The following is a 27,312-nucleotide window of genomic DNA, read 5'->3' as shown; positions in this document are numbered from 1 at the left end:
ATGACTGAACGGGACGATCGCCCGCATCACTAATGGGGCCACCGCGGCCCTTTGTGGGCGAGCCAACTTGGCTCGGAGTGTATGATGATGCTCCTCTGAGAGTCCCATTGAGGAAAGTGAAGAGGAGACTGAAGGTTTGTGTCTGTGTGAAACACTGAAAACCCTCCGGCAGCGTCCAGGCCCCTCAAACACTCTACTCTTCTCCGCTCTACTCTACTCTGGACGCCTTCCAGAGCTCCACTGTCAGCATCAATGGACGCCTTGTTCTATGGTGGGACGCACGCGCACGCACACGCACACGCACACGCACGCACGCACGCACGCACGCACACACACACACACACACACACACACACGTAGAAAAAGCAGCACAGCAATAACAGACACACTCAAATGCACAAGAAACAAACACATGGGAAGCTGTTTATCTACATAAATGGTTTAACTTCATTATAATTATATCTTAGATGTCTACATGTGTTTAAGGATATATGTAAGCAGGTCCTGATGCTAACAGGATTTACATTTCATGTATCTACAGTGCATTTACTAAGAGAGCTCTGTAATTACATTATGACTAGTAAGGCTGGAGATATACAGGGCCTCCAAACATGCTTTTACGCACATCTACATGTCAGCAGGGTGCATGACGATATGATATATATTTATTAAATTACATACACATTAATGAAAATGGCTGTAATTGGACTTTAATTGGATGGAATTAGAATTTTGACTAGTTAATGTGCTTAATTATTTTGTTGATGAGTGATAAATAAAATAGGGATATCTTTAATGTGGACCCAATCAAGCTAATAAACTTACTGACATGTACAGTACATGAACACACACACACACACAGTGATGGACAGTGGGGCCACAGTGAGGTCATCGGCATTATCCCTTTACACCAGTAGAGGGCAGCGCCACACTCAGGCTTGAGCACATGAGTGATAGCAGTCATGTGACAGTGAACCACTCAACTGATGGAAATAGGCGCTGAAACTCACACACACACACACACACACGCACACACACACACATCTGGCAGCTTCAGCAGAGTAGACAGCATAATGTTATTACACCAAGCTTTTCTGTGTGAGTGGACGTGAATGTCAGGTTGCTATTTTTGCCACATGATAGTGTACACAGTGGAAACAGATCCACGATGCAGGGCAATATGATTTATATAAAGTAAAGGGAAATATTCTGCTTTCTGTTAGGAGCCCTGGAATGGGTCCTGGATTTACTGGGGGCGCCACTGAATTCTGAGACGATGCACTTCAGACAAGTGAATCTGATAGATAGAGAGTCTACTTGGATTTGAAATTGGTTTTCAGTATAATTATAAAGCATTTCATTCAGCAAATCTAAAAGAAATATCTAGGGGAAGTCAGGAAAAAAAACTTTTACAAATGAGTCCATTTACAGGAGTAAAGCAGAAATATTTTTCGATCTGGTCTGACACATTCTTGGCAAGAGATATTTTCGTGGAAGAAACCAAGAAACAAGAGTGAAAACATGAATGAAACACTGGGTCATGTGAGAGCTCTGGTGTAAATGTAGGTATGTATGTAGTGTAAACAGCTATTTAAACCATGAAAAGTTTGAAATTACTACAGTGGCTGCTGCAGGTGAATAATAATAATAGTAGAAGTACCAGTAGTGTTTTTAACAGAGACGGTGGAGGTGGAGATTTAGTCAATCAACGCTCTGTGTGTTATTTTGTGACTATATTTATGACAAACTGTACAGGTTGGATGTAACAGCAACATTCCTGGACCGAAAACCACATTTTTATCACATTGTTATTGTCAAGGCCAAGCATGACTATTTAATGTTGCTTATAAGTAGAAAAAAAAAAAAAATTCAGTGCTTTGGAAAAACATCAGAACCAGAACGGTTCTCCAGTGTTCCTGACATGCATTTCATAACTTCGGATATAGAAGATTCTGCATTTCCCCAAAGCAACAGGAGTCTTGACTTGTCTTGCTAGTCACAAACTTGCTGCCTGGAGGCACAAAAAAGATGATGCCCGAGGGAAATGATTTCAGAATTTCTAGTGGCAACTACAGAAAGACATGTAGAGGTAGTGGTAACCTAGCAGCAGCAGCACTAGTAGTAGTAGCAGTAGTAGTAGTAGTAGTAGCAGTAGCAGTAGCAGTAGTAGTAGTAGTAGCATGCGGTTGTGTGACAGAACAGGGGAGCCGTGCACATGTGAGGGAACTTTTGGAAAAGTGTGTTATCTTGCCAGCTGTCAGAGGAATGAAGCAACAACCAGCTGACGGAGCGCTGTGTGTCTGGGGATAGAAAAGACTTCTTCAAGTGTGCTGTTACAATATTCGAGGAAAAACAAGCAGGAGAGACACGTGGTGCTGGTCCACGATAAATCACAAGCAAGGGGTTTCTCGAGCGGTTACTGCAGCGATAAATTGCAGGATAAATTATTGGCATTTACATTTTTGTAACATGCAGAGCACAAACAGTAAATCACTAAGCTGAGCACAAGCTGGTAGTTTAGGGTTAGGGTTAGGGTTACCCCCGTTTCAGGTTTTTGGTCAAATTTTGTAGGGAAAAAAAAGCAGAAACTTTTCTTCCAGTACAAAGCTGCACTTTAAACTGCTGAAGTTTAAAATAAACACAGCTTCCATCTGCCCATGAACGCCAGACCATTACTTCCCAATCTGCTCTGTAAGCATCTAACTGCTTCTTATCCCTGTCTGGTCCCGTGCTTTTAATCCTTTCATGGCAGGGAAACTGAGATTTCTCTCAGTCACTGTGCAAATGTACATGATTTGCACCACAAAATCACTGTGGTCATATCAGAAAATTCAAGCACCAACAAACCAAGCTGACAGACGACGTGCACATGATGGAGGGACTTTCTTCAATGACTTACACTGCACGTAATCTGGAAGTTCTCAGTACAGAACAGTAACTGTCCAACTGAACCTGCCATTTCTCGTTTGACCTTCAGCGTTGTTTCTTACCAGACGGGGTGAACAGACAGGTGTAACTGATTAACCAGCCTCCACTCGGTCTTATTTTGACACAAGCTGACTGATTACCAAAGAGTCCTCAAGGTTAAACAAGAGCAGCGCAGTCATGTGTGGGGTGACGGAGTTTTGCAACACAACAGTGAAGACGATGGCATCTGGTGGCTTGACCTCTCAGTATCGCTGACCTGTTGTTTTGGACTAAACAGTATCTCCATGGCCTTTCACAGACTGCGGCAACAAAACCGGTTCCATGTCGCTGTGCCCTGTTTGTGTTACTATTCCAGCATACGATAAGACACCCGCTAATGGCTATCACTGTGAGGCTTGGCATTTTTTGGCTTCCTCAATTGCCAAACTACCCTGATTACTGTACTGAGCCATCTCTAAGGTCACTGAAGCCATTATCATTTCCACCAATTTGGAAGGAATGTCACTTCCCCCGGTCATTTATCCCTCTGATGCCAGTCAGATCCTGTAATGTTACCAGCGAGTGGTGGTGCAGCCTGACAGAAAAACTGAGGTTCATTACAACTTTTTTGGTTTTATTTTTTCTAGCTTCAGCAGTTGGTTCTATGGGTTATGACAGCACCGAAACCTGAAACCTGCTAAACTTTGTTCCTCTTGTTGTTAAAATCAATTCTAATTTCTGCAGAAGCGTTTTTTGCCTTTTTCTTTGTCCTTTCGTTTTTTTTTTACTTAATTTATTTTGCCGGCCTAAACTTAACTCTTGCTTACCGAGGAGTCCTGTTGCTCACTCGACTTCTCCTGAGCGTTGCCGAACACAAAACTTTTCGTTTTAAAGCTTAACAAATCTCCGGTGACTTCACAGACAGACTTGTTTTATTGTTCAACTCGGTGTGTAATTGCAAATGGGAAGCCAGAGCAGCTCGGTGAATATTTACACTGTAGGTATTCAGCCATCCGACATGACTCATGGGCGCCAAACAATAGTATCTTTGTGGACTGCCGCTAAATCAGAGTGCACAAGAAAACCCTGTTTGCAGCCCCTTTGCTGTGAAATTTAAGTCAAATTAAGGAAGCGGGCTGGATTCATCTTGACAAGTGCAATAAGGCCACATTACAGCTGTAATCATAAGTCGTTTATTGCAGTGAAATAGCTTCCTGCTTCAATTAAGCTCCAGAGCGTGCATTCTTCTGACAGCAGAGTGAACCGCGGGGAAAGTGGGGCACAATATTCACTGCAACGGGATATGGCAATTTGTTGTTCCTGTATGATGTGATGAGATGGAGGTTTAGTGTTTTTTGCGGGGCACGTGGTTCAGGTGCAGGCAGGGGCTGATAACGGGAGGGGAAACAGAGTGAGGAGAGAAAAACAAGGTTGGTTCTCAGAAGTCTGGTTCAGAGAAACGATGGAGGGGCCCCCGAGAGAACGAAAAGAGAGCGAGAGGCATCCGGCAACACTGTGTGAAGGGGGGGGGGGGGCTGGTGAGGAGCTGAAAACAAGAAAACACACATAAACTTGACCACGTGCTGGCAGACCACACACACGTTTTGATCACTATGCTTGTGAGGACTTTTGACTACTTTTAGCTCTAATCCTCAAACCTAAACCTGATCTGGATTTTAAAGGCAGATTGAAAACTAGTTGCAATCCAGTACTGACATTAAGCTTAAATAAAACTATATAAAGCTAATCATAATTCTAGTTTTTACTAATTACTACTCAAACTCCCTGAACGGGAATCTGCAACGTGTCCTCAGGTAGGATTTACAATTTTCTTTCTGTTCTTGTAAAGACACGTGCTCCTTAGAAAAGCTGAAATACAACACACACACACACACACACACAGGACGGGACTGGATGAAAGGTTACTGTGTGCCTCAGTGCCCCTCTGTTTTCCCGGAGTTAAAGGCAGACTTTGAACCTCGCGGGCCAACGAGGGGAACATCAAGGTTAGCAAGCGCGACACAGATTAAGATACTGGGGAGAAAAAGAGAAGAAGAGCATGGGAAAGGAGAGGAGCACCATGGCAGGGGTGGAAGGGGAGAGTGGATGGTGTTTGAAGCCTGTATTAAAGGCTCCACTTCAACAAGCGGTAGTTTTTGAGCTGCATGAGACTTTTGATTCACAGACCACTGACAAAAAAGAAACATGACGGTATTTGAGGTGAAAATATCAAGTTCTTAAACGGGGGCAAATGTTCAGATATGTGTTGCAAAAGTGAGGTTAGAGACCCCCAGGGGAGATGGAAAGTGTTCTGATGAGAAGCGTCTCTCCACATCTTATCTCAATAACCATGAAAGAAGAACTGCCCTGTCCACCGACAGTACAGAGGTGTCCTTACTAGTGATGGGTCTTCTGTCTCGGCCCCCAGGGACTGGCTGAAGTCCTCAGCCGTGAGAGGAAGACCATCCTCTTCCTCCTCTTCCTGGTCAGGCTCCTCTTCCAGGGCGGGGAAGACGGAGAGCCCACTCACCTCAGCATCCACCATGCCATCCAAACTGTCGGTCAGGGCGGCGAGCAGCGCCGCATTCTCCTCTCCTATCTGGAGTCAAAGACAGAGAGAACATGGGTGAGAAAGTTGAAACCACCTCAGCACAAGGTCTATGTATTAGCCGTTATAAAGGCTGATATTGAGAGTTCATGCTTTACCTGGCTAGCTTTTCTAACTTTCTAACTTTTAAGTCAAAACAGACGAGAGGTCCTGAAAGTGCAAGAAAAAACTGGAAAGTTGAATATCTGCCATTCTATGAAAACTCTGGCAAAGCCCCCGTTTCCAAGGTAAAGACTGAACATTCAGCTTCAATCATCCAATTACTTTGTGATTAATTTGCTTTTGCAGAACCCACGCTTCCTCATCCTGCCTTGCCAACTTCTTTTTCAATTAATTATTTCCTTTACTTCAACAACGCTTCAGGGAAGCAGCATTACGAGGCGATTTTCCAGTGAAGAAAAGCAGACAATCGCCTTCACTTATATCCCAAAATACCTGCGGCTACATCGCATTCTGGTCTATTTTCTTCAGATTTCTCTGTGTGATTGTTGAACGTTGGAGCAAAATAGCATCTCTTCAAAGAATCCCTCTTTTTTAATTTGTAAAGATCTGTTGCTGATGTTTTAGACCACTGGATCATCGTCTGCTACCAAACGTTATTGGAGAGAGGATTTTGATTTTGATGTTTGATAAATCAATAATAGTCTTCTAGTTTTAGCCTGAAAGAAAGCTGAGCAGATACAAACTAACACTGGGATGAATTAAGGTTTTAAAAATGTTTGGTGTGACCCTGCCCTGCAATCCACACAAATGAAATAACAACCATATTTGAGTCATTTCGCCGTGAGTCATCAAGACAGTTGGAAAATAACTAACTCCTGACAGATTTATATATGCATACTACATTTATGCTTGGAAATTATTGTCCTTGGCAGATAGAAACGAGACTTTTGGAAGCTCTGTGTCATTGCTGAATCACTCTCTGAATCCCCCTCTCCCCTAACTTCCTCCTCTATTCAGGCTAATCAGCTGTCATCTGAAGTCCATTCTTGCTTCTCTTCTATCTTGTATATTAACATTCTCAGGATAAGGTAACTCTGACCTTTGACCCCATTAGAAAGAACAAAACACAAGTTTGCTGACACAGGAGTTTTAGTTTTAAAAATGGTTATCGACCATTCTGCATCATCATATTCCCCTTCAGCACGTGTGACTCCTGTGATTCACTTTCTCTTGGTCCAGTTTCCTGTGATTTTAAAAGTATGAAAACAGTCAAATTTAAAGATTTGAAGATAAACTTCAGAGGATATTATTCATCTGTAATTTCAGTCCAAACTTTGCCCTTTTTCCACATCTCCATCCCCCCTGTTCCATCCACACAGGGGTTGTTTACTGTTATGAAGCTGCCATCTTGCTGAGAGCCGGGTCTGGTGGAGAGGTGATAGCATGTCTAGCCTACGGGAAGCCACTGAGCTCCATTCATCTGTCTCTTCCTTTTATCATCTAGCTCTATCTGTTCCCAGCTGCCAAACTATTTATTATTAAATTTATTCTCTGTCTCTCAGGCTTGCTGACTCTCTTTCTCTTGACTGGATGCTGCGAAGTTAAAGTTTGAGGGGACACAAACGAAGCTATTCTTGATAATTACAGTTGTCTTTGGGTGAAATATATTTCTTTTTTACTTAAATCGCTTACTTTTCCATATTATCATTAGCAATAAATTTGTACATTCAAAGGCACTCATAGATGTTACCTGATTACATTAATTAGATTAGATGGATTTTAATTAGATTGAACTGAGAGAGACGGCAAAAAGAGACGGCAAAAGAGAAAGAAAGAAAGTTACATCAGTGACAGACAGGAGGCAGCATAGAGCATAATATTTACTGGAAAATGTAGAAGCATGCACAGCATTCTTCTTCTTCTTCTTCTTCTTCTTCTTATTATTATTATTATCATTATTAGTATTAATAAGTAAAAAAGGCCCCATTCCAACTTTTTCCATCTCTCTCTCTCTCGACACTCTCCAAGGTTAAATGAAGCCATGCCACACACAAACACTGATCAATGTCGCGCGACATGGGATTAGATTCCGATATGCTACTGTAAATAAGTGGTTTATTGATGGGCGGCAGAGAGACAGAGACACGAGGGGCTTCATCTGTTGGCTCATCGGTCTGTTCATTACTGTGTGTTCACAACCGAGAGCCATATGACCGTCTGCTCTGCTGAATTATTCTGATCAATACAATATTGACTAAAATATAATACAGTGGAGGAATGAAGGGGGTGAGGTGTGGCAAACTGAGAAAAAATATCAATTTTTCCTAAAAAGGTCTGTGGAGGTGAAACAGGGGTCTGGTAAAATAAATAAATAAAATAAATGTATGTATACAAGCTATAAAATATGGAGGAAAGAAACATTCACAATCAGAAAAAAGATGTGAAAAGAAGGATAACAACAATAAGAAGCAATTAAAAAGGGAAATCAGATCCCAGTATTGAAGTTTCTTGCTCTTAGATCTTCCTTGTAAAGATTATAGCATCAATACAAATATCTATTTCTGCTGATGTAGTTTCTCTGAGTCTGTCCTCAGATGCCAACTGTGTTGTAAAGTTTTCTTGTGTGTCGGCAGCAGAAAGACAAACAGTCACTCAGCCGTCGACTAATGGGGATCAAAATAGGAATAAAAACAGAGAGTACAGACAAAGACAATCTGTGTTTACTTCACCTACTTTCCCAGCATGCCTTGCCTGTCTTCATTTAACCAATACTCTGTGGTGCATCGCAGCATCACAGCAATTTTCCCCAGCAGAGTTGCATTACATAGTCGATGATCTGGCCTAAATGCTACTTTATATCTCTGTTGTCGTCTTTTTATTCTTGAGATGTACTCAATTTAGCCCCAGTAATGGGACCGCGAGACATCACTGGGGCTAGAAACCTATAGACAATCAATGATCCAGGGTTTGCTTTCACATAGAGAAAAACAAGGAGGGCATTCCCTGAATTCATCCAGCAAGGGCACCTGATACTGGAGCCTCAGACCTTTCACTGGCTCGGTGGAAGCACTGATCCAAACTGATGGACTGCTTCCATCATCATATTACACACAGCGTAACTGGCACTTGCTTTCTTGGCAGTGCCCTCTGAGACACGGTGCATGTCCAAATTTCAGCAAGGGGATCAGGTGAAGGGTTAGGGCATTGCACGTGTCAAACCAAAGGAAACTTTGGCCTCGGAGCCAAGATTCATTAAATGTTTTGGGAATTAGCAATGAGCTAAACAAGAAAAATGAACAAATCATAGTAACATTTAATTTACTTAGCATTAAGTTAACTTACTGTAACAACAGCTCTTCTCACCAATCATACACTGTTTTCCAGATTCACTGCTAAAAATAAAGCCTGTAGCACAGCACGACAATATTTTTGTAAAATGAGCAGCGTGATTCCAGCTATGAGTCGTTCGATGAGTAGCAGATATTTTTGGCAACTGTGGTGTTAAAATAGTAAATATGAGGAATTTGGCTTAATAAGTGGGTGAAGCCCTTCACGGGACAGTTACTTCCTCTGAACACCAAACAATGGAAAATGTTCTGCCCTCCCATCTGCCCGTTCAAATCCCACATCTCTTGCAAAAAGTTTGCTGAAGACCCACTGAAGAAATAATTCCAAGAAGAAGTTTTCTGCTGAAGGGTATTATCAGAAATGAAACCTGAACCCAAGCTGAACAACCGAAATCCCTTTGCACCTTAGTGGGACCGTGCGTTATGACTAACACCGTGCAACATCAGCTCCACCATGATTTCGGGTGCCTTCTATCATTGCTCAAACACTGATGTTGTGTTTAGGTGGTCCAGTGGGATGTTTTTCCTCAATCAGATCAGATTAAGAGTGGCCTCAGTGTGCCAGCTCTGTGGATTAGGGTTAAACCTCAAGCAAACTGGACTTTAATTTGCTGATGAAGTGGATTCTTTTCTTCTGCACGGGCTTGTTTCTGCCAAAACCTTTGTACCTGTATCTGTAACATAATGTGCATCATTTTTTTAACGAACCAGAAGCATTTCTGAATAATTCTTCAACACGAAGCAGCATATTTGTTTGTGATGATAAGGCCTCACCTCGAAGAGCTCATCTGATGTACTATAGTGGATGGAGGCCGGTGACGCGTCCGCAGGCTGATCGTTGCACCACTGCAGCTCACTGAGACAGTTGACACTGTCGAAGTCGCTGGTGTCCAGCTGGGAGAGGTCAATGTCCGGGAAGTCAGCGTCCAAACGGTCCGAACACACCTCCTCCTCCCCATACTGAAGACGGAAAAAGAGAGGGAGAGAGAGGGAAAGGTCATGTTAGTCAAACATCAAGATTAAAGCAAAATCCCCAAGCGGATTGTTCTTTTGAGATGCAACAGAAACGCACAAGTCACTTTGTAAAACACGATCCCAAAAAAAACGGAGGTGCTGATCACAGCTGGAGAGATCCTCAGTGAGAAAAGTTTGCATGCGTCACTCGTGTCAGCCACTTTGCTCTCTTATGTGATCGCAGAGGGAATGATGTGAAACATCATCAGCGAACAAACATGGGAAATAATGCTGCTCCCAGCCAAGGTTGGTGTTTTCTGTGAAGTTCATCGCTCAGCGCAGCACTGCCATTGTTAGAACTAGAGGTTCAGCTCTCATCAGGCCACCCTTTCTAAAATATGTATGCAGTTGAAGTACTGTGAGGCACTTTTGATAAAAGCCTCCATCATGTGGCATATACTGTATATTATTACACTGTTCACTGTCTGAGTCACAAGGAGCTTTCATCAACAGCCCCTCATCTCTCAACAGCTACTCATTATAGATAATGAGACTTCCATGTTAGAGGAGGTTCGACACTGAAACCAATAGAGGCATTTGCCCCAGCACAATGCAGGATTAGACAGAAAATGTGTCACATACACCAGCAGTCATTGTGGAAGCGTCTTCATGCATCTATCCTGCACATCTCCCTGTGGCTCACAACAAAGTGCAATCGTGACCCGAGAGGTCTTCAGGTGATTAGTTCCCCTTCGTTGGTTGAGTGTGTGTTAATCAGTGAAATGAGCTGCTCTGTTTAATCGGTAGACTCTTTGGTCATGGTGGCACACGGCTGATCTGGCCTTGTTTTCTGTGTTTCATTCACTGAGAAATGTTGTCAACTACAGATCTTAAAAAGTAAATAATTTGCTCTGCGCAAATTCCCCCCAACGGCCTGCAAGAGACAATCCTATAAAGAGTACTTCAGGGCACACTAAAAATGTAATGGAAAATTTACTTCAGTTGCAATAATGCATTGCTTTACAACTGTTACAGAAGTGATTCATTCACAGATTAATATTTAAAATTGCAGTGAAATTAAACGAACTTTTGATTGTACCCCTATAAACCCCTTGGAACCCTTTACAAAACTCAGAAATCTCTCTAATAACCCCTTGAACCCACTTAACATCCCGTAAACTCCATCAAGGGCCCTGCCAACCCCCTCATGAATCTATGAAATACCCTCACAATCCACTGGAAAATTCTAAAACCCCATCAAAAGACTCTAAAACTCTCACAAAAATCACATAACCCCAAAGAATTCCTGAACCCCTTTCAGTGAAACCCAAAACTCTTTGAAGAACCCCTCAATCCCTGTAAGTTTCCGGGAAACCTCCTCACAAACTCTCCAGATCCTGTAAAAAAAAAAAAAAAAAAAACCTCTTAGACCCCCATCAAGAATGCCCCAAGAGCCCTTTCAAGAGTTCTGGAGACCCCTCTAGAAATCCTGAAACCCCTTCAAGAAGCTCTATAACAGCCTGTAGAATATCCGTAAGCACCAAGCAACCCTACAGCCCCCTAAAGAACCATTTACACCCCTTCAGGAACCCCTTCCACCCTGTTAAGAATCTCTAAAACCTGATCAAGAATCTCTAAAATGCTCTCAAGAACACATGGAATCCCTGTGTATGCTCCCTGCACATTCTCACAAACTCCTCAACTGCTTTCAAAAACCTCAAGAACCCCAAACTGTGATCTGCTAAAATAGTGTTCCAGTCAAAAGTAGCTGCCACGTGGTCTCCAGTCACAACACATGGCTGAGATTCAGACAGAAACACGGAGCCACGTCACTGAGAGACCAGAAAAAAAAAAAAGAAGAGCAGGAAGTGTGTGTACGTGACTCAGTGTGAAAGGAAGGGACTGTGGTCTCTTGGGGGCGGTGAATGAGGGAGGAAGGAGGAGGGAAATTTTGGGGAAGAAGGAAAGAGTATAATAAAGAAAGAGGAAACATTTTGGAGCAGAAAGCAGTCAGACTGGAATTTCACAAGGAATCCGAGCATCGTGCGCTTGCTGAACGTGTTTGTGTGTGAACATGTAGGCTGTGTCCACAAAAGACAAGAGAAGGATCAATTTCCTATTGTATCCATGATAAGGAAGCATGCTCTGTTACCGGTCTCTCATTCATTTGTACGCCCACACACACACAGACAGACAGACAGACACACGTGTTTACACACTTCCCTTTCCATTCATCTCACAGGGCGAGTAGACAGGGCAGACCAGTTAAACCAACTGTCTTTGAAACTGAATCAAAGAGACGGTTTTCACCCCCTATCAGACTTCCTCAGCAGTAATGTCATCACAAACTGACTCTAAGCACTAAACTGCAGATTGTAAACACTCTGCCCCAAATTACTATGCTTTATTCTAGTGTTGATGAGAATCTGACATGGACAAGTGGTAGTGAGATAAAGTTTCTGACATTAATGGTTTTGATCTGTCAACCAGTTTCATTGAAACTACAACAAAACCTTTCCATCATTTGATAAAGTCAATGTCAGAAAAAGTCCCTCAAGTTAAAATTGTTTAAAATTGTGATTAAAAGCTCAATTATTTGATATGAATTAGTAATCACAGCACTTAGTTACCTGTACCAGTGTAACCTAACTATCTAACATCAATGCTGCTTGCATAAAAACAGCACATGTAGCCACATTATCTACTGAAACAGAATGGTTAAGGTTTAACGCACAGCATGTAAACAGGACTAACTATCATATTTTCATGATTTAGTTCAGTTTGTTTGGTTTAAATTAAATCATGGATACACAACTTCCAGATCTGCTGCAGCAGCTGAGACCTAGCTAAGCTAATCAAAGCTCTGAATTTTTCACATTTCCCAAAAATTTATCAGTTTACATAAATTTTTCACACAATGAATTCACAATATAATAATCCATTATCGCTGCTTCCACACAGAAGTGAATGATTATCAATCTCTCTTCCCCATCTCCAGTTCTCCTCTCATTATTTTGTGCGTTTGCCACTGTATGTTTTAATTTGCATGCTCTCTTCATGCTTAATTACCGCTTACTTTTTTCTTTGATTTCAGAAAATATTTTTCTTGCTTCTTTTCATTCCAACATATTCTAAACTGGTTTATTTGTACAACCGTTCCCATGCTGCCTCGCAGTGTGTGCGTACGTGTGTGTGTGTTTATTTGGTCTGAGTGAGGAGTGTTTATTTGGGTCAAGGAATGGATAGCATGAGCTGATATCATTTATGGTTTCATAAATTACAGAGCAGAACTACACTGCACAGCAGAGCAGACATGATCAAAGAGCCAATCAGCGGAGTGGAGTGAGAAAGAGAGGATGGAGGGACGGAGGGAGAGAGAGGTGTAAAGATAAGAAAGGAGAAGGAGGAAAGGAAAAGGGAATGGTAAAAGGAGGGAGAAAAGAGGAAGGGACCAAGGGAAGAAAGGGAAAGGAAAGCGAGATGAAAGGAAACAAAAAATGGTGTGGATGTTAGAATGAAGAGAAGGAAGAGGAAAGGGATGGGAAAGACTGAGCGGGTGTGAGGGAGAAAAGGGGACATGTGGGTCAGAAGAGAGAGAATAAAAGAGCGATAGAGGAGGAGCGATGGAGAGAGGGAGGGGGAGGGCAGTCGTGACTTGATAGAGAAGCAGAAGAAGATGGGAAGGAGGGAGGAGACGAGAGGGGAGAGGATGCCCTCCATAAGACCCTCCCATTGCTTCCTCTCCTTCCAGTTGCTGATGCATTAGTGTGTTTTCACATAGGTGTGTGTGTGTGTGTGTGTGTGTGTGTGTTTTAGTTAGCATGCAGCTCACATCCCCCTCACGTGTGCCTGACTCATACCCCTCCACCACTCATTCGCTCTGCTCATCATTCCTTCTCGCTCTTCTTTCATCTCATTCTCTTCTTCTCTGCTCTCTCTCTCCCTTCCCTCCTTCACCTGTCCTTTCCTTCACTCAGCATCATTTCCTCCACCTGCACTCATCTGTCTCCTCTTTTCAGTCTTCTCTCTTTCATAATCTTAATAATTTCTTCTCCCTTTCTTTTCTTTCTTCTCCATCTCCTCTTTTCATTTATCTCTTCATCTATCAACTCTTCCTCCACTTCTCTTTCATCTTCTGACCTTTCTCCCCAGCACCCTTCCTCTCCACTTTTCTTTCCCCCATTTTCTGATCTTCTCCTCCTTCCTCTCCCATCATCTCTCTCCTCCTTTTCCTCTAGGTTTCCTTCTTCTCATCTACATCCTTCCAGCTCTGCCTCCTTGTAAACAGGCTGATTGATTTCTCTGTTTCCACTCAGCCTTGTTCTCTCCTCAGTCATCCCTCCTTCTCTTCTTTCTTCTCTCCATTGCAGCCGCCAATCAATAAAAACATCCTTGGGCATGGCGCACACATTTCATACGCCTAAAGACGTTGCACCATAAAACAGGAAAACTGGAAAAATGAGCAAAGTGCAGAATGAGTAGTTCACACATGTAGACCCACACACAGGGCTGCTGTGCTGTGCTGTAATGTCATTGGTATCACATTCACCTACTAAAGCAACGATCCTCTGCCTTTTATGACGCTCTGCTGGTGAGTCCTGCTCACTGTCACTCTTAAACACACATGTACCGACAGACACTGGCCCAGGTCACACGTTCACACACACAAAACAGGACATCCTACGCATATAAAACCATGAAACACACTAACATGACTAAGGCCAAGCACAACAACACATGTAACACACACGCGACGCAGGTCTGAGCATCCTCTCTGCAGCAGCGGAAGGCAATAGGCGGCTGCGTTCCCAAAGCCGCGCTGCCTCTGAATAATGATGAAGCCCCTGACAGCTACACAACATGACTCACAGATGCTAGGAGAAAGAAGCAGGCGAACGAGCAGCTCAGCAAGAAGTGACGCCTTCTCTGCTCCGCTCCGTTTTCCTTTTCCAAGCACTTCTGTCCTGCACACGATCACTGAACATCATGCCGCACGTGCTGTCTGAGCGCAGTGACCTTTGACCTTGTTGCGAGCTAAGATTTTGAAAACATGGGCGAGGGTTAGGTTTTCTCAGCAAAGTAAAGGAATACTCCAGCAAAAACAGCACATTCACAGTCATTATAATGGTTTCCAATGGAAGTCACGAAAAAAAGAGTCAAAATGTCTATAGAAACTATATCTGTCCTGTGATCAGCTCCTCAACTGTTGATTCAGGTTCAGTATGTTCCCAGAATTCCTAGTTTCTCCAAAACATTGTGTGGTTAATACACTGCTGTTATGTCAAACAAAGAAACAGTTGTTAGAAACATACTAAAATACGGATCAAGGACATAAAAGAAGATTATGCTGAAGTGGTTTGGCAAATTTTTGCGGCTGTTTAGATTTTTTTCTTTTTCTTCTTTTGTTTTTGTTTGTGTCACTGCTGAACCCAAACTGACAACAGCTGCTGTTCTCTGTGAAAGAGCATGCTACAAAGATCCTCCAAAGAAAGTGGCAAAAGTCTTTACAAATAAAAAAAAAAAAAAAACTAAGCTCATTAAGATGTTTTGGAAAAGGTTTGGAAAAGGTTACCTTCATGGTTAAAAGAAAAAAGATGAGACACTGTCAGCTGTGGAATTCTAATTTTCCTGCTCAGAGAGATAGAAATGCAAACGTGTCTTAACATGTTTTTAATTTCATGTCTCAAGTTAAATCAAGCGTTAAGTTTGTCAAATTTCAGTTCCTACTTTTTTTTAACTTCAGTTTAACTTGGTTGAGTCAAGTCTGAAATCTACAGCTCAACTTTAAGTTGCATCAGCTCCGGCATAATTATGTTATAGAGTGAGTCTGTAAGTCTGAAATGTAAAATATTATCCTTCACACGACTGCACAGAGATGAAGGTTGGGTAAACACACACAGAGGTTATTTTAAACCTTTGAACAAAGATCAACACTGTCATTTTTCCTTTCTTTGCACAGTAGAAAAGCTGACAAAGTTTTGCAGTTCATCGCCTCTTTCAGATGAACAGTGCCCTCCTGCACCGGGTAAAACACAGTTCATTAGCCCAGTCAGGCAGTGAAACTGCCTATTTGAATCCATATAAAGTCTCAATGTGTGGAGTTAAAAAGAAGCTCTCTCAGACTCTGTGAACATCCCCTACTGAGGTGGTCTTAAGCAAAAAAGAGTCTGAAATCCAGAAGTCTGAAGTGTGAATATAAATCAGGGTTTTTGCTGGAAAAAAAAAACCCCACAGTGCTCAGTCATCTTTTTTTCTCGCAAAAATAAATGTGTTATACTTGCTAAAAGGGAAATAAAGGACAGAAAAGTGGCTTATTCTTCTCTGTTTTAATGTACTGTAATGGAAGTGGCATAACACAATAGCATCTCAGGAATGAACACATCACTCAGTGTGTCTCTGTCTAAATCGATTACGGTTTAAATGGAGCATTAGACTGGGTAGATTAAGCAAATGGCCATGAAATTAACGTAGACTACAGACACCTTTGAAGTTACTGAAAGGGCATACTTCAGGGAAAATTGCAAAGGGTTCATTCGGAGTTTATGAGTTTATAAACAGAGGAAAATATTACTATGACTATGAAGTAAAAAGAAATGAAAGAGCTACGGGATTATTGATACGGGGCAGAATAAACAAAATGAGGAAAACACTGTTGCACAGAGGTGGATTTCATATAAATTCACAATATCTATATGTGCAACTTATGTTAATGCGAACCCAAAGCTTCATCCTGACCTTTGACCTTTTGAAACCTATAAAGGCTGCTGGCTAGTGTCTGCTTGTAAAGGGCATCACAGTGTAATAATGGTGGTCCTGGAGGAATGGGGTGTGAAAAAATAAAGTGTGATGATTTCCATTTGTGGTTAATCTCTGCCTTAGTAACAACAGTGAAAACCTACTGGCCCGTTCAGTCATAAAAAAGCCTGCCGGGACAATCGCGCATTAAACCTGTGCTATTTATAGCTAGCCTGCACGTGGGAGAGCTATCTGGGCTAAAACCAGCGAGTGGATATGGAAAGGCCAGCGAGACTCTGCGGTGGAGCACCAGCATGTGGATGTGCTGAGCGTGCATCGTTCACTTCTGTCTTTAAACGCCTGTGAACACACACGACACATTCTTCCAAGGGTTATCTCTTGATTGACTGCTCGCCATGGTGCTGAGGAGACGCTGTATGTCTTTCCATCAGTCTTCTATGAATAGTATATAGGAATTATAGTTACACAAGGATTGCTTGGAGGATGAAATGATCTTACTGGTTGAGTTAAGCCTTTAGGGTGGAGAAAACAAGTTTAGACTAAAAGCTAAAAATATATAAAAATATGTCCCCGTTCCATACTGGATACAATATATACTGTATTGATCCACACAGAGAAATTAAAGCCTTTGGCTGCTGCTTTGCTGGCAGCTCTACAACAGATCTTTTGTAATGTTATGTAAGGTCGGTCACAAGCCCAGTCATGTGCCGGTGAGTCCTCGCCAGTGTTCTGGACTGTCCACACTTCCCTTCAGGCGCGCACACACACACACAGATACAGCCCTACCACCATAGATACAGCCCCACCACCATACAAGGTCAAGCTCTCTCAACTCTCGGCTGTAGGTACTGGGGGGGGGGACAGAAAAAAAAAAGACTATAAGTCTCCGCTTATTATAAGGTATGATTTCTCAGGTTAGCTACATCCACTGCCAGTTCTGCATGGCCAAAGCACCCAGAGGTTTAGATGTAAGTACAGAGACGTTGCAGAAGTCACACTTACTTACTGCTGAATTGCTGAACTTATTCTGCACTTTAACTCAATTCAACAGAGGACAAAAAATCTAATTTTGTTCCTTTTTTCATCCATCAGAAACGACGAGCGATCGTCTAGCAGAGAGTTAAACCACAGTATTGACCTTTATAGACACGATGGAGGTTCATGTCTGACTCCAGCTACAGAAAGAGCGACAGAGTTTTGTCAGGTTTTGGCAGTTTCAGAAGCTTTTTCAAATTCTGAATATTCTGAACATTTGGATTCAAGCATGATCAAATGAAGGAGTAATTTGGGATCTGACACATTCTTCAATATTCTGATCCAGTCTTTGAACTTCAAATCTCCAAAATGACGTCTTAAACCTGTCCCTGAGAAACACTGTTATACAAGAAATAGGGAGGGGGTACATGTGAAGGTTAAGTGACAGACCGGAGCCCATATATATGAAAAATGGTGATGAGAGGAGCCAGATAGAGGCTTGTAATCACTTTCCAGCCTCGCACATTGAAGTGACATGGAAGATATAAGGCAACTTGCCAAGTTCGGGACTCCGTTAAGTGTCCCAGTCCCTTAACTCTCACTTTCTTGTAGGTCACTTTGACAGGAAGTGGTTTATAAATGACACCTCAGACGTCCCTGCAGTGCTGCTCAAACTTATTGACTTATGACTCCCATAAATGAAGGGAGCCCTGCACGTGAACGTTGGGTATTGAGCAATGAAAACTGACACCCAATTAACAGATTTTATTTTTGCTTTGCAAGTGACAACACAGACAAGTCTTGATCTTTTTAATTTTGTCTCCATCTTTTGTGATAAATGCTAATTGCTGTGCTGTTTCTGCACCTCTTTTCCCAAAAGTCACTGTCAGTTAGACAGTCTGGAGGAATTCCTTCTTGTCTGTACAGCTATTATGGCTTCTTACTCTTTATATTTTCTTAAATTCTAAACAAACCATAAACTTTAAAAGCATCATTTCAGCTGCATTGGGAGATTTTTTTTTTCCTGGACGGGACCTAGCAGAACCCAAGTTTTTAAAACAGAAACTTTTGCACATTTGTGTCCTAGAATGTGTTTACCTGTGCTCTATACACCATCTCATGACCCTGCAGAATTATGCTGTGACCTCTTGAAGAGCCCCTTTCTTCAGGTTGACAACCAATACTTCATCATGACATGAAAGAGTCACATGTGAATTAGTGAGTAATTTGTTGACAGATAATGAGGAAGGAAAGCTGCACAATTTAAACTTCCCAACTCATTTTTCTCCTCTGCAGCCGACACAGAGGAGATGTGCTTAATTACAGAAAACAAAAAGGACACCCCCTCCATCCACGGCCCCCTTCCATATTTAATAAGGGCCACAAAAAGCCAATTATGTGCTGTTTGATTATTGAGGTACAAAGTAAGACAATGAAAACCCGCAAGGGTACGAATGGAAGCTAAATTAGGATGCAGATCAATGGGAATCATTATCTCATGCTGTTTAATCTTTATTTATCCAGAGAAGCTTGACTGAGCACAAAAATGTTTTTTTCAGCAGCAACCTGCTTTACATTCATAAAGTTAACATGCATTAACAGCAGGAGCAGCCCAGTACAAACAGCTTGTTTCCTTCCTCTCGTCTGATTTTCCCCAAACAGGATTCAGACCTGTGGCCAATCAACCTTCAGGAGCTCACTTTTCTAATCTCTTTGTATGTGGACCAGGGCTGCAACTAACGGTTATGTCATTCTGCCACGAAATGCCGGAGCCCACGGCGATGTCTGGACATTTGGGGCTGTAAAGATGTCGAGTAAGGTCAAAAGCAGATAGCACAATGGTGTCAAACTTTGTGCAGAAGCTTACAGAGCTCTTCTCATTTACAATACACTGAGCACCTCAAGGGTCACTGTGTTTACCTCGGGCAAAAGTTCAAATTCTTAACAAGGATATTCAGGCCAGGGATATTTGTGAGGAATTTGGTCCACTGATTCTCCCTCTTGTGGATTTACTTTTGAATCACTCAGGTACAAACTAAGTATGGAAAGTACACAATCTCATGTCTATGCACAAATACTGTTAAAAAGTAAGAGTATCACAAACTAAGAGACAGTGGAGAAAAATGTTAGAGGCAAAAAGAGAAAATGAAGTCTTCCAAATTTCCGTTCTCCTAGATGAAACATATTTCTAACAGACCGGGCGGTCGGTCTGATCCTGAGAGACTCGCAGGAAGACAGAGACAGAGAGAATAAAAGACGGAGAGTTTGTCACTCTGCTCCCTCTGGAGTTCCTCTTTTCTTGGTGGGAATGAAAGATGAACGAGGAATGAAAAAATAAATGGAAAGAAAGGAGACATTACCCAGAATGCAAATCAGAACGCAGCCTGATTCTTTGATAAGTTCACTGGTTCATTCAGACACTGCACTTAAACACACACAGCATCAGTGTGTTTCTGTGTGTGTGTGTGTTTCTGCGTGTGAGTGTGTGTGTCTATATTTAGCTCTTGTCCTGGTCTCATGACCAGTTCTTCCACAGGCTGCTGGTGACTTGAGGATCCTCTGCCAGACACAGATGACCCCTCACCCCTTCACACACACACACACACACACACACACACACACACACACACACACACACACACACACACACGGACGCACATATACACACGAGTGGTAATAAGAATGGCTGAAAACACACACACCTTAAAGCTTGATGATGCAAGTGGATGGGGATTATCGTGGAATCAACTGAGTCTAATCAGACGAGCTAAGCTGGCAACTCTGTGTGTGTGTGTGTGTTTGTGTGTGTGTGTGTGTGTGTGTGTTTGTGTGTGTGTGTGCTTGTGGCCTTGACCTCGTGCAGTGTTGCTACCACATGACATAAAGTGATTTATGTGAACGTGAGTCTGTCTCACACACTTTAATGAATGAATGAAAGGCTAAATTGGCAGCTAGTGTTTCTTATTACATGCCTCAGCAGTGAGAGAGAGAGAGAGAGAGAGAGAGAGAGAGATAGAGAGAGAGAGAGAGAGGGAGCTGTATTACATTCTCTAAACCTTTAAAGGAATTTTTTTAATCTAATTTTCTTTTTAAGCTAATTTAGTTAATTTCCCAAAGCTCAGTGAATGATCAGCAGGCGATCAGTCAGTCAGTCAGTCAGTCAGTCAGTCAGTCAGTCAGTCAGTCATAAGGTCAAAGTGAATGTGTGTGTTTCTTGTGTATTTCTGAATGTGTGTTTTTTGCTGTGATGAGCACAAATGAGGCCAACTGAGGAGGAAGTGGGACGCTGCTGAAAACCAGAATACTGACTGTTCCCATCACTGCGTCTCAGGTGTGTGTGTGTGTGTGTTTACCCTTGTGTTTGTGTGTATTTGTGTATATCTTTGTGTACAGTTGTTCCAGGGGATTGGATGTCTTCACACACTACAGCAAAAAACAAGACAGATCACGTTAATTAAAAGCTTTAGAGGTACTGGTGAGTGTATTTTTGAATTTGGGAGAGGGAAAAGCCAGCTGTGTCCCCCTGTTTCCAGTCTTCATGTAAAGCTTGGCTAACTGCCTCCCACTTCCAGCTGCATGCTTAACAAATCAGACATGAGAGTGGTCTTCTTATCTAACTCTCGACCAGAATACAAAAGAGCTCCCTTTAAAAAATGTCACACTATTCCTTTACGGCTGTGTCGTACATTTGTGGGAGTTCCGACACAGAAAGATGAAGCTTTTTTTCACAGGTTGCTTTCAGATAACATCTCAGACGGTTGTCATCACATTGAAAGTTCGACAAATGAGGTCAAAGTAGAAACTTTAAGCGCAGCTGTGGGTTTAAAATAAGGGAAGCACCGCTCTCTCTCCAACTTTTCCAACCTCAGGGCCACATTTCAGAGGTCTATGAACTGTTAATAGCTCAAGTTCAAATGATCCAAAAATATCACCAAAAATCAAAGATTGGAGGAAAAGTCCAAAAACTTAAAACAGATTTGCGTATCATAAGCTAAGATGAAGATGGTGTCCCTGTTTATAAAAGTAGTTCAAACTAGCTCCATCTCCAGCAGCTACAACAGGAGCATGATGCTGCTTAAACACTGATGCTTCAGCATGAATAAACTGATGATGTTATGTATAATAATCACAATCAGTTGGAGGGACCAAAGCAGTACTTTTACTTCAATGCTTTAACTACATTATGCAGCTAAAAAGGATCAGACTGAATCCAATTTAGTATTTGTGACGAAAATAATCTATAATTCAGGAGGGTTTCTGTCCTAATTTACTCTTACATCATCATTCTCTTGTAAAAGCATCATTGCCATGACACTGTGGCCTCTGACCTTTGACCTCATTACTATCAGTTGCTGGTAGTCCTGACAGTCGGACAGCAGGAGGGCAGGAGTGATGAAAGAGGGAGAAGGGTACTGAAAGGAATGTAGGGAAGTACTCATTTTCAAATATGTCGCATATTTACTCAGCAACAAAAAACACGTCTCTATGTAGTGTTTTCTTTTTTCTATTATCTCTCTATCACACACACACACACACACACACACCATCACCAGCATCAAAGGCTCTCTTCCTTTCTCTTTGTCTGCTCGTTCATCTCCTTCATATCTGTGTTTCCCTCCTGCACACACACACACAGTCTGGCCTTCGGTCAATAGAACATGTGTTATTGAGTTCTGCAGATACTGCTCCCAGTCCCGACTCCAAAACACTCAAGAGTTCAATCAAATGCTCATTTTCCTCGCTCATGTTTCTGTTGAACAATCTACCGCTGCCTTTAAAAGGTGAACCCCTCAGAGGCTTGTCCAAGAGCTGAGTTGGGTTTGGGTGGAAGTTCCAGTTTAAGCATAAATCACAAAGAAGTGCTATTTTTTTTACAGTTTGAAGTTTAGTGTTGCTTCACTTTAAGAAAAAAGTTTTTATTTCGTGTGTGATCTGCCATGTAAAGGGCTTTCTAACTAACTATGTTAGTTTTTCTATTAACCTTTTGGATTTAACTCAAACTAGAGTGAGGAGGACTTAGGATTTATCTACTTCCCGATCATTTCTACTCTGGATTTGCTTTTACAACAAAATTGCATGCAGCAGGCTTCAAAGGAATAAAATGTCTTCAGACTTTATGAAGCGCAGTAACATTTCCTCATCAAACAGAAGAAAATGTCCCTTTTGATTTGGTTCGGTGCTTCACTCTTAACCTTTTTTTTTTTCATCCTGGACACCCAAAGGCCAGAAAGAAGGAAGAAAGGACATGGAAATAATGTCCTCATTAACTCTAAATGGCCCTCATAAATACCACTAATGATTCCAAAAAAAATCCCAAACATTAAAGCCAAGGTCGGCGTTGCCTGCCTTGTCACTGGTAATGAGTTGATTGATAAATCTTTTAAAAGTAATCAAATTACATTCAAATTAAAAATCACATTCTTTAGTTATTTTGAGGTGTCTTTGGCTGACTGATAGCGTGGAATCCAGCCCGTCTACGGCTCTTCCTGCCTCCTGGGAGATCCATTACACTGATCTCACCTCCAGCCAACCTCTGTCACTCTGCAACCTAATCTGGCTCTGTCCTTCCCTCCTCCACCACCCCTCCATCCCTCGGCTAGAAGAGTGGCAGAGGCACAGAGGCTAAATCTGGAAGCAGCAGCCCAGGTGAACCCTCGCCTGTACCCTGCATGTAAGAGGCTAATGACGGAGGGATGGAAATACACACATTAAGCCAACAGACTTTACTCGATTCAACAGGCTGATTAAACTGCAGCGTGTAGTTCTGCTGCATGTGGGTAAGGAGCATTTACTTGTGTTGTCATATCTTTTATCTGCTAAATGCAGTGAAGACTTGGGTAAATTAAGTCTACCTCAGCTCCACCTAGACGCATTAACAGCTGGATCAACCTGTTGATGTATATATAATGTGAGAGTAGCTTTATACCCCCCATACATTCTCTGAGCAGGAAGCGGGCCACACCCGCTCGACTCCATCCTCACCTCATCGTTAAGAACCCTGCTTAATTGTTGTGAGATTAGCAGTCAAGGCTAAATCGGACTGTTCCACTGGCCTATGGATAAAGCCACAGCCAATCAGGAGCGAGTCATGGGTGACGCAGAACTCAGCGAAATACCAGAGGGGAGGGAGACTGACAAATGCTAAAATACAACTAAAATACTAGGATTCTCTCAAATACAGATAGTGCATGATGAGTCAGCACAGAGAAGCTTCAGGTAACGTTTATCACATTCTTTAATACTTGGAGATAAACAACAAAAAAAAAAACCCTTAAGTAAAAGATTTTAAAATAGTGGGATCAATATTGAAAATTAAAAAACTGTATGAGTGTAAAACCAGTGTCCTTCTGGAGCCAAACTTGGACTGACAGCAGCATCAAAGTCAAAACATCCACAACCACAAAGACCCAAAGAGAAATCATGAGTGACAGTTTGGTGAAGGATGATGACGGAGGCCTGAACAGAAGACAGAACGGTGGGCTAAAAGGAGTCTCCACTCCTTTTAGCCCACCTGCCGTCTTGACTCTGCAGGTAACGGTCGTGTCTGGTAATGGGATCGGAGGGGGAAAGCCGATTCAGAGCTCAGAAATAAGAGCGGCGGTGGCAGCTGAGACGATGCGGAGGCCTTGCCAGTTCGGTTCATTCAGGGCAACACTTCAGTGTGAGAACAGAAAGGAAAGAAAAAAAAAACTTTGTGCATTGAATGGAAAAAGGAAAGAGGGATTGGGGAGGCTGAGAGCGTATGCAGAGACACTCAGAGTTTAAGAGGATTGAGTCGGTTCACTTTCATTTGAGATATGACATTAGGGTTTGTTTAAAATTTAAAAAAACTGAAAAAGTTAAAGACAGAAAGATGGATGGACAAAGCAAAAAATGTGTAAGTGTTCAACTACTTTATAAAATAAATTGCTTAGGTCAAGTTTTAAAAGATCCACATGATGATAACTTCATTTTTGTGGAAGCTATTGTATCAACATCTATTCGACATCCGAATGTCTTCTGTGTCCTCCAACATGTGGACTTCAATCTCTTTAAGCACTGGTAACCATTTTCCAAATTCCCTGTGAGAGACCTCTGTTGATTAAATTGCCACCGAACAGGCTTTAACCCTCAGCATCTACAATGCTCCGGTCTCAGGTGTCCAGTCGTCCCAGTATCTAATTTCAGAGCACTTGGCCTTTAGATGCACCAAAACCCCTGCACTCGATCTATTAATCCATTAGGGTCCTTGTATGGGCATCATCTCTATTTATAATGTATGTTTCCACAGACAGAGAAACACTGAAGTGGCGGACGTATGTTTACACTACATACAGTATGTCCTGCATTTCAAAACTTAACCTTAAGGGATTCCTGTTTTTCAGGGTGCAGAGCCTGAAGCTGCAGCCGCCTTTCCTCTGCAGGCTCAAAATCCAATCCATCACTGTAAGATCAGTGTATCTGATGGCATTCTCAATAGCTTTGTTAGCAATTAGCGGTGGACGCTGATCCCAGCTAACCAGCTAACCAGCAGACTGGACTGAAGAGCTGTCCAAAACTACACACTCAAATGAAGCTCCAGTTTCAACACATCATCCATCATTTCCTTTGATCCTTCCTTCCCTATACTTTTTAAATCAGGTCTCTTACCTTCCTTCCTTCCTTCCTTCCTCTCTATTCTTCACTCAACACATTTATCCTTGTTTATCTTATTTTTTCCATCCCTTTAGTTCTATGATGAAAATCTTTCCCTCTTTCCATCTCTTCCTAATTTTTCATTTTTTAAAATTCCTGCAGTAAAGACCATGTGACCTCACATGCTCCATCTTCTGTTTGCGTTAATGTTGCATTAATTCATGTGAGTCCTACATATGAACAGCGTACGTGCTTGTTTCTGCACGAGGCACCAAGATCAAACCTCCGCAATCACTCTCACTAAGGAACTCATTAGAAGGCAACGAGGAATACCCATCACCCTGTGCAACGTCTCGCTTCTCATTTTCCTCCTCCCTCCATCTTTCTCTTTGTCCCTCTCTTCTTCCTGTCACATGAGGTGGACAGTCTGAGGCATGACATTCATTATTCCCTGCAAATTACTCTTCATTTAAACATTTATGTTTTACAGTGCTGGCTTTTCTGTCCTGTACACTGGATTCTTTGGATTCTTTTTTAGCATAGAAACGTTGTATTTGAGTTCCTTGGCACAAAATATTGGCTCACTCTGATTTTGTGTGATCTATAAGTCATCACTCTCCAATCATCCATTTCTGTTAAACCCCTCCTCCATCTTTATTCTTGTCCAGTCATCCCTCCATCCCTCCTCTTGGCTGGTAATCTATTTTTTCAGCCAGGCAGCGTTTGTAAAGCTCTTAACAGGATTGGAGAAAATCAGAGTAAACCTTATCACAAGGGTCGGGTCAAAGGTCAGCAGGGGGGTTAATGATGGTAGGTATTTGTGCCTGCGTGAGTGTCTGTGTGTCTGTGTGTCTGTGTGTGTGTGTGTGTGTGTGTGTGTGTGTGTGTGTGTGTGTGTGTGTGTGTGTGTGTGGTGGCACAGTAGGAATCCCAGAGTAGAAGGCTATAAGTGTCCATTACTTGTGTGTGCATTTTGTGTGATTTAGGTAGCTAAACACACACACACACACACACAGAAACATACATATATGTACAGGCACGCTTCCCTGACCCTGATAACAATGCGGGATCTTGGCCAATCACGTCACAGCACACTCATCTTGAAACTCCAAATCCACCGTTTCACCTGACCTTAATTCAGCAGTGACAGGTCGGCCAATCAGATTACTTCACCTTCATTTAAACTTCCCCAGTGTGCAGTTTTGACCCTGATCTCAGCCAATCAGATTTCATTAGTGAACCTTCCAGGATTTGTTAACCTTAATTTGTTAAAAATTATAGAATTTATTCATTAGCTTTTGCTCATTTCAACAGTAATTTGATCAGTGGGAAAAAAATGTCACATTTTAAATTAAATATACTTTGTAGTTGCATCTAGGTGGTTCAATTAAAATTAAATTTAATATAAAAAATTTAATTTTGAACTTTTTATAAACCATCTTGCCTCTGGCCCACATGTGGTCTAACTCTGGATTCTCATCTCTTATTCGCTCTGCTCCCCTGACCCTGGACCAGCCGGCTGTCTGCTGCTATAGTGTTGTCCTTCCCGCTTCGATGCCGTCTGCAAAATAAAAGGACGATGCAGCAGCAACACAAACAGTTTCTGCTTATTCTGATGAAAGGACAGCTGAGGCTCTAACGTCAGAGAAAGAGATCTGCAGAGAGGCGGAGGCAGTGGGAGCAGGCGGCGCAGAGCAAGGACGTTGTGGAGAAATACGATCCAACCGCTGTAATACGATATCAGTGAGTCACCGGTGCCGGTGGGCCTTAATCAATTATCAGGAGTCAAATTAGATAATGTGTGTGGAAAAACCTGAACATACACAAACTCCCATGAGGAACTTTGGCTTTTTGTGGTGGACTAAAATCCAGGAAAAATGTGTAAAACATGACATGTGACTTCACCGTCGTTCCTCTTTACAGCAGCACGTACCGAACACCAAAGTTAAAATATGACACTGAGATATCAGGCACAAAACAGAGGACAAATAAAGACTGAAGGGGAATTTTACAAAGAGAAGCTCCTTCAGTCTTTTCAACCATCTGTCAATCAATCAATCAGCTAATGAGCCAATCGCCTCCACAACTAATCAATCAGCCAATCAATTCCTGACAAGGTCAACCTAGAGACGAGACAGACCACATGGTCGAAGCAGATGGAGACTTGGTAAAGTGATCGCTCAGACTCAAACCACAAGATCTTTGATG

The 27,312-nt window shown here is 42.1% G+C and overlaps 1 protein-coding gene across 1 annotated transcript in view; it reads right to left on the bottom strand.

The window, feature by feature from the left end:
* The window catches only part of ppargc1b (peroxisome proliferator-activated receptor gamma, coactivator 1 beta), an 85,991-nt gene that overhangs the window by 16,767 nt on the left and 41,912 nt on the right, over nucleotides 1-27,312 (bottom strand). Inside the window, exons 2-3 of the mRNA XM_041047914.1 lie at nucleotides 9,580-9,765; nucleotides 5,306-5,506 (exon numbers count right to left, since the gene is read on the bottom strand). Coding sequence (XP_040903848.1) covers nucleotides 5,306-5,506; nucleotides 9,580-9,765 — 387 coding nt within the window. The remainder of the gene's footprint in view (nucleotides 1-5,305; nucleotides 5,507-9,579; nucleotides 9,766-27,312) is intronic.

This window comes from Toxotes jaculatrix, chromosome 10 (genome assembly GCF_017976425.1).
Source record: "Toxotes jaculatrix isolate fToxJac2 chromosome 10, fToxJac2.pri, whole genome shotgun sequence".
NCBI classification, from domain to species: domain Eukaryota; kingdom Metazoa; phylum Chordata; class Actinopteri; family Toxotidae; genus Toxotes; species Toxotes jaculatrix.
Note: the sequence above shows the minus strand (reverse complement) of the source record. Positions and strands in the feature narration are given on the sequence as shown.